Below are 8,120 nucleotides of genomic sequence, written 5' to 3'. Positions count from 1 at the left end.
ACCCGGAGATTGACGGGCGGCCGCCGAGGGGGCGGTGCGGCCCGCGGGGCCGGCCTTCCCGCCGCCGCCGCCAATGGGGCCGGGGGGGCGGAGAGCCGCCGCGGCCCCTTCCTCCCCCCCGCCTCCTCCTCCTCCTCCTCCTCCTCGGGCTCCTCCGTGCCAGTTTGAGGAGTCCGGAGCCGAACAAAAGCAGGCGGCGAGGGCCGGGGCCGGGGGCTGTGGGGAGCGGTGCGCGGAGGCCCGGCCGGAGGGCAGCCCCCGCTGCCGGGCACCGAGCGGTGCCGGCGGCCACGCAGCCCCGAGCCCGGCCCGGCCCGGCCCGGCCCGGCCGGAGGGAGGGTGGGGGAAAGTTTGGAGCCCTCCCCCGGCGCGTCGCAGCCTGCCCGCCGCCGAGCTCCGGCCCTGACAGCGCCCCGCTCGGATCCGGAGCCACTCCGGAGCGGCTCCGGAGCGGCCCCTGCCCCGCCGCCCCCCTGCCCCCGCCGCCGCCTCCCCGGCCGGGGCTGGGCTGCCCTGCTTTTGGAGTCGCCGCCGTTTCCCCTCCCTTCCCCGGAACCCCCCCTCCCTCGCTCCCTCCCTCCTTCCCTCCCTCCCTCCTCCTCCTCCTCCTCCTCCTCCTCCTCCTCCAGCAACCGAAGGGATTTTTTTTTCCCCTTTCTTTTCTCTCTCTCTCTTTTTTTTTTTTTTTTGCGTTTTTTTTTTTTTTTCCCTCCTCCTCCTCTTCCTCCCCGCCGCGGAGCTGGAAGCCGGCGTGAAGGATAAATAACAATAAAAAAAAAAAAAAAAAAGGCAGCGCAAAGAGGAAGAGGCTGGGGAGGAGGAGGAGTGGGGGGGGGGAAGGCACGAAGAAGAAGAAAGCGAGCAAGAAGAGAAAGCGAGGAGCCGAGCCCCGGCGGCAGGGAAGGAGGCGGCGGGGCCGGAGATGGACGAGCAGCCGCGGCTGATGCACACGCACGGCGGGGTGGGGATGCCGGGGCACCCGGGCCTGTCCCAGCACATGCAGGATGGACCAGGCGGGGCGGAGGGGGAGGCAGGCAGGAAGCAGGACATCGGAGACATCTTACAGCAGATCATGACCATCACGGACCAGAGTTTGGACGAAGCGCAGGCCAGGTGAGGCACCGCGGGTGGGGGGGGGTGGCGCACACACGCGATAATTTGGGGGCAGGTGCCGGGGAAGTTTGGCCGGCCCGCAGCGCTGCCGCCGCCTTTTGTGCGCCCCCGGCTCGCCCTTTGTTGGCCGCCGGGGGGCAGCCCCGGTGCCCCCCCCCCCCCCCACCTCCCGAGTCCTGCGGGGAAAGGCCGGGGGCGATCGGGGCCGGGGGGGGCGGCTCCGGGCATTGTTCGCTCTGGTGGGCGCTGCCCCCCCCCCCCCCCCCCGTCCTCGGCAACTTTGGGCCAGTTTCGGGGCTTTGCGGCGCCGTCCGGCAGCAGCGGGCGAGGGCGAGGAGCGGATCCCCTCCGGATCCCCTCCGGATCCTCCAGGAGCTGCGGGTCCCGCCGCCGGGGCCCTCTCTTGCTGTTTTTCAGGCCGCGTTTTTGTGCTTGGAAGGCGTACGTGGACCCTTTCCTTTTTATTTTATTATTATTACTATTATTATTTTTCTTTTTTGATTGCAGAAGTGTTTGAAAAGGAGGAAAAAAAAATAATAAGGCTGTGAAATGCAGCAGCTGAAGTGCCCTCGGCTTGGAGCAGTGCGAGCCTCGCGCGCGCCTTCCGAGGTGCTAGCAAAAGTTAAGGGGGAAAAATATCCCAATTAAAAGCGCCTTTCAAAGAATAACGCTAAGAAAGTCGCCCAGAGTCGTCCGGGGGCACCCTTGAAATTTCTCCTGCTAGGTGTGGTGCCGTTCCCCCTGGCATTTACGCTCCCAGCTGGAGCGGATTGCTAGAATATATTGTTCCTGGAAAAACGCACGGCGCAGTCCAACAAACCCGCGTCACGCCAACTTCCAGGGGGATAAAAGTGCCCCCCAAACCCCAGCTTACCTCCTGCCCCCCAGCTTGTGTGGGGCTCCCGCTTGGCGAGAGAGTTTGGGCTGACCTTATTCAATTTTATTTTTATTTTTTTGATCTTCGTGCAGGGGCAGAGCAGCTCTCAGGAGGAGGAAATAATGCACTTTCCTCCCGGCCAGATGTGGGGAAGCGAGGGGGTCTCCCTCCTGAAAGTTGCAGGAATGGTGCGTGTTCCTGCGTGGATAATTTGGGGGGGTTAATCAGATCAATAAACCCAAGCCAGAGCAGACCTAGGAGAAGGAAATATGGTTTTGCCTCGCTGGGCTATTTCAGCTGCTTCCTCGCAGTACTTTTTTTTTTCTTTTTTTTTTTTTTTCCCTGAGCTGCCAAACGCACAGTATTTATCAATGATGTTTAGCTTTGCATTTCCTGCATCCATCCTGCTATTTGCGTGGATGTTTTGCTGCTTTTTTTTTTTTTTAAGCGAAGTTTTGGGAAGATGCACAGCGCCAGTATTATCTGTAAGAGGGCCCCTACAGCATACGGACGTGATTTGTGTGTACCCCGATGTCTGCACCCATCTGGGTGTGCTGATAAGGGGACGCTGTGGTTCTGCGAGGGTATATACCTTTGAGAGACTTCATCAGAGAGATAAATCTTTTTAACATGTTGTGGGTGGTGGGGTAAGTAGTGTGAATGTTTGCCAGATGTTCACATCGTCTTCGCGTGTAATTTCGGTTGGTAAACAGAAATCCCGTAACTGGCGCCTGATAGGAACAGCCCTTTATACAACTGAACCCGTGGCAAAATGATCGTATGGGTTAAGGAAAAATAAATAAATCCTGCCTCAGCAGGCACACGGTGGGTTTTAAAGCCAGCCGATTCAAACCACCCCCCCAGAATCTCTCCTTTCCTCAAAACCCACAGGAGACCGGTCAGCTCCGAAACAACAACCACCGAAAAGAAAGGCAGCGAGCAGGATGCCTTCCACTTCCCAGAAGCATCTGGCTGTGTTTTGTTTTTTTTTTTTTTAATGCGTTTACTATCCCAATTGTAAAGAATTAAATTTTAACACCTGCAAATAGGCTGGCTGTATGCAAGAACTGTAGCACGAACGCAGGGAAACGGATTTATTCCTCCATATGCGCGCGTGCCTGTGGCTGTGTGTTTCTGTGCTCCAAGTTGGGCGCTGAAATTCCCCGAATTGACAGCTCTAAGCAGAGGATATTGCCAGCCCAGGGAAAAAAAGGGGGGGCATTTTTTCTTTCCCCTCTGCCTTGCGGAATGAGCTGAATGAAACACATGGCTGGGTTTAATATCGGAGGTGGGAGACGGAGAGAGCCCCGCGCTGCTCGTGTGTGTGTATTTGAATGAGGTAGTTACACCAAGCTTGCCTTCCGAACCCTGGCTCTGGCTCGGTGAACGCAGCCCGCCTTGCACTTTGCGGCCGTGAGAGCCGCTCGGTGGCAAATCCTAATTCCGAGCAATTCCCAAATTGGTGTAATTTGTCTGCTCTCCGTTAGCTAGGTGGCTGCTGGCGGCACCGCTGCTCGCACGCCTCGTCCCTCGGGTCCCGGCGGGGACGGCAGCGGCTGGGCCTGGGGTCCGCTGGGCTCCCAACCCCGGCCAAAACGCGTCCCCCCCGCCCCCGGTGCACGCCGGGGGGCTGATGTGAATTTCGGGAAGTTCTCCCCGGCTGCGGCAACGTCCTAACCTCACCCTCCCCCCTTTTCTTCTCTCCCCAGGAAACATGCTTTAAACTGCCACAGGATGAAGCCAGCCCTTTTTAATGTCTTGTGTGAAATCAAAGAGAAGACAGGTAGGAAATCAGTGCTGTTCCTTCTACTATATATATTTTTTTCCTGCTCTTTGAAGGTATTATATCACAAAGTTTGTGTGTCCCGTCCCGTTCCCCCCCCCCCCGCCCCCGTCCGTGTGTAGGAGTGTTTAAGTGGGGAGAAATAACTCGCTGGTATTTAATGCTTCTGGCACTGGACTCGCATGATGTGGTTTGTGTGCGTAAGGGAAAACGCTGTGGTTTAATTTCTATTGTATGGCCGCTCTTTATTTCTTGTTTTCTGGGGGGAGAGAAGGAAAAAAATGGAAAACCTTGCAATTTCTCTCTTACTCTAGTTTTTTCTTTAAAAATGTGGCACTGTTTAAAAAAAATTCCTGCCTGTGGAGTGTGTGGGGAGAAAAACAAAATGCAATTGCGCAATTTTACTACTGCTCCTGGTTTGGTAAACCTAAAGGTTTCTTACTTTTTATTTTTTTTTTTAAGAAAGGGTTAAAATGCTCTTGTCTGCCAATCATCCGGGCTAGCTCACATAAGAGCAAGTTGTCAGCTGCCTTTAGTGAAAGCAATATATTAGATTGTTAGTTACTTTAGGGTACTGTTGTTTTATGACATGGGGTGTTCTCAGGCTTCTAAAGAAGCTAATGACATGAGAGCGTTGGCTCTGCCGTTTCCCACTTTCCAGACCTCCTACCATGTACTAACACACTTATAACACATCCCAGGGGGGCATTTAAATTTTAAAAGCAACAATTAAAAAATAGCAGTCATCAATCAAGGGTGATCTTAAACAACAGATGCTCAGGAAAGGACATTTAGCAACATGCACCACTTATTTATTTATTTGCTGGAATCCTTTTTTTTTTTTTTTTTTTTTTTTTTTTCCGATGGGGGAAATTATGGAAATTCAGCATGGGGGGGGTGACTTGTCTCTGCCTTTCCGAGCTGATCGGAGGTGATCAGCGGGCTTCTCTGTGCTGATCCAGCGGCCTTGTTTTAGCACGCTGCAAAGTACTTGACTTCTCCCCCCCCCCCCCCTCCCCTTTTACAACAAGGACTGTAACAGTCAATAATTCATATCTAAACCATATAAGCAAGGGCATGACATGAATGAAAGTGACAATAAATATGATTGTACGCCCCGTTGATATACATTGATAGTTACACATAAAAGGGGAACAGCTTTCGGAAACCTGAATCTGGGTCTTACTTTTTTTTTTTCCTTAAATATATATAAACCTGTGTAGTGCGAGCAGCTGATTGGAAATACAATTACTTGACTCCTGCAATATATATAAAACGACTAAGGGGGCCTATTGTTAAACGCCGTTTGTGCAGCTTGTAGCCTAGACAAAGCACCTACGATGGCATTCAGCTCTCTGAAGTCCTTAAGGCCGCGTTGTCTGACCTTCCCGAGGAGTCGGGCGTTGGGTGGTTTCTTTAATGCCATGCGATGGGTTCTGCAGGGGAACCTCTGCAGAGTTCATACGGTGTAATGAGAAGGAGGTGGTATACGGATAGAGCTGTTTTTACAGTCTTTTGCTGTGCGCCCACCCCTCAAAAAGGAGCCCTCAAGTTCCTTTCCCTCTTCCCTCGTCCTCCTGCTTTTATTTGGTGCTAGCCGAAGGCAATGTTTGTCTGGGATGCTGCGTGTGCTGCCGGCGTGCTGGTGCTCTTTGGCAGGGTGACCGATGAATCCCAGCTCGCCTTCGGTAGCGGCGCAGTCACAAAGTTTTGGGATGGGGAATCCACCGGGACCGGCCCCGGTGGCTGATGCAGGCGACATCCTAACGGGGATGCCGCGGGCAGACGTGAGCTAATTCCCGCCGGCCGAGTGAGAGGCGGCAGGCTGAAGTGTGCCCGTGGAAATAGAGGCTGCTCAGGTGTGGGCTGGGGCTGTCTTAGCCTTTTTAAATTTTTATTTGTTGGTGTTGTGCCTGGGTTACTTGGATACAGCGCTGCGGAGAGAAGCCTGAAGAGGTTGAATTGAGGTGGCTTTTGGAGCCTTGGTCGTCTGCCCTGGGATACGGTGGCTTATTTGTGCTTTGCAAATTAAAAACCCTCCTCCCCTTTCCCCCATCTGCATCCCCAAAAGTCACACTTCGTAAGCGAGCAAACGGCCAGATGGTAATTTATTATTTTTTTTATTTATTTGCCATTACTGCTCAGTGGGCCCGACTGCAGCAGGAGGTCAGCCCTGATTTTGCTGGGGATGAGAAGCGCGGGGTCGCAGGAGGGTCTGTGCGGCAAAGTTGAGCCGAGTTCTCCCTCCCCGCTTCCCATTTTGCTTCCCAGCTTTTTACCGTGTGCTGTGGGGGGGTGTTGTGTGAGCTGTCGCCTGAAATCCCGCTGGCTGTTTGTGGTCACCGGTGGGTGTTGGGAAGTGCCCGTGTGCGTGTCCCCCCCCTCCCCGGCGTTATGATGTGCAGAAATGTGCATTCAGTTACCCGCTGCCTGATTTAAGTGACTCCAGAGCCTTATGGAGACTTTACCACCGACTCTCGCAACATTATGGCTAATATTTCATAGCGTTAACATTGTCTGAGCAAACCCAAAGTGTCCATAAAGTTCTTCGAAAAAGAGGTCGGCTTTATTGGCCAACGAGTTCCCTTCTGCACCTGGGCTTTTCAATTATTTTAAAGCATTTATAAACATTATTTTTTAAAGCTCACTGATTAGAATCCGTCGGTTCCTTTTGTCTGCAGCCTGGAGATGGTTTCTTTTGGGGCGATGTTTGTTTAGAAGCAGTAAAAGTTGGGAGATTTGGTCTGGGTGGAAGCGTGGAGAAAAAAAATTGCCGCTTAAATATATGTGTAAGTTGGCCGCGTTGGTTCGGTGTGTTTTCACTTGCTGTTGGCTGCTTTGTTGTGAGCGAAGGGGCAGGACTGCCTTCAAATGGCTGGCTGGCTTTTTGGAATAATAATTATGGAAATAGGAGGCATTGTTGTCCTAAATACAATTGATTCTTCCATCAATAGGAATTGAAATCGGATATTGCATTGCTGATTTATAAAAAGTTTGAAGGCAGGGGTAGGGGCTCCTTATTTATGTCCTTTTTTTTTTTCCCTTGTTTTTTTTCCTTTTTTTTTTTTTTTTAAGCTGTTCCCTGCCTGAGCAGAATAGCTAAGTAGAAGAATCAGGCAAGGCATCGCAGGCGTGGGGTCCTTGGATGGCAAACTGGAAAATATCTGCTGTCAAAACGCAGCAGCGTCTATTTCAGCTGGGAGCCTTTTCCAACTCCCATCTCGTTCGGTGGGGACCGGCGGGGAGAGGCTGAGCACAGGATATATGGCCGTTTAATCTGATTCCTCCTCCTTAAGAGCTTTTCCTATCGTTTCACTTTCTCTGCTCTTTTGGGGGAGGTGAGGGCGTCGGGCAAATGGTACTTCCTAAAAAGACCCTGACTCCTTGTTTGGAATCCCCCGGTTTGATTTTCTCAGCCCCTCGCCCCTCTGTGTCGAAGGAATTGGAGTTTAAAAGAAAAACCTGCGTACGACCAGTAGATGGGATTTACTAAGGGGAATATTTATAGGCAGCACTGATTAGCCGTGCAATTGTTGTTGAATAATGGGTTTATTTTTTTAATTTTAGAACATAATAGCTATATAAGGTGCCTCTTAGTTACCTTTCCCCGTGCGTTATCTTCACCAAACTTAACTCAAATCAGATCTTTGGAGGAGGCAGGATTTTTTTTCCCCCTTCTTTTCTTCCTTAACACCCCTTTGTTCTCTCCAGCTCTGTGTTCAATTAACACCCCCATCACAGAACTGTAGTCTTTTTTTTTTTAATGTCTGTTACTGTATTTCACTTCTGACACCTCTCTTATTATTCTTGCCTGCCATTTCTCTTTAATATAGCAATTACGTTATGGGGTTTCTTTCTTTCTTCCTCCCCCCCTGCCCCCAAAGGAGGGAACGGGGGCAGCTGTGGTGCCCCGAGCGGGGCTGCAGGCACGGGGCGGTTTTTGCAGGATGAAGTTTGTGGCGGGGCAGGATGCGGCATCGGCCTTTCCTCCCCTCCCCAGCCCTCCGGTACTGTCTGAAACCCTGCCCTCCTTCTCTCGTGCATTTCCACGGAGGTTTCCCAAGGTGCTGGGGCGGGTTAAGCCCCCCCCGGTTTGAATCGCGGTGCGGTGCTGCACCTACGGCTTAATTCTCCTTCTGCAAAAGCTAATAATGAAAGTGCTGCAGCTCCAGCACCGAAGGATCTGCGGCCCTGCTCTGCTCCGGGAAGTCCAGCATCGCCTGCCTGCCCTTCAAAGGGTTTGCTTTATTTTTTTTCCCCCCTTTTTTTTTTTCCAGCTGGAAGGCTTTGGAGGGAGAGGTGATGCTTCTCCTCGCCAGCCGGGCGGGCAGTGGGTCTGTCGGTGCG

The 8,120-nt window shown here is 52.5% G+C and overlaps 1 protein-coding gene across 3 annotated transcripts in view; it reads left to right on the top strand.

Moving 5' to 3' along the window:
- Window positions 1-376: 376 nt before the first annotated feature.
- PBX1 (PBX homeobox 1) overlaps window positions 377-8,120 on the top strand; it is a 124,453-nt gene continuing 116,709 nt past the window's right edge. For 2 of the 3 annotated variants that reach the window (XM_050712284.1, XM_035537683.2), the window contains exons 1-2: window positions 786-1,113; window positions 3,700-3,773. In XM_050712284.1, the coding sequence (XP_050568241.1) occupies window positions 923-1,113; window positions 3,700-3,773 (265 nt within the window). In that variant the 5' untranslated portion in view covers window positions 786-922. Of the gene's footprint in view, window positions 1,114-3,699; window positions 3,774-8,120 lie in introns of all 3 variants that reach the window. The other variant, XM_035537682.2, reaches the window with a different exon arrangement.

The sequence above is a fragment of the Cygnus atratus genome, chromosome 8, assembly GCF_013377495.2.
Source record: "Cygnus atratus isolate AKBS03 ecotype Queensland, Australia chromosome 8, CAtr_DNAZoo_HiC_assembly, whole genome shotgun sequence".
Lineage (NCBI taxonomy): Eukaryota > Metazoa > Chordata > Aves > Anseriformes > Anatidae > Cygnus > Cygnus atratus.
This window is presented reverse-complemented; position numbering and strand designations above follow the sequence as displayed.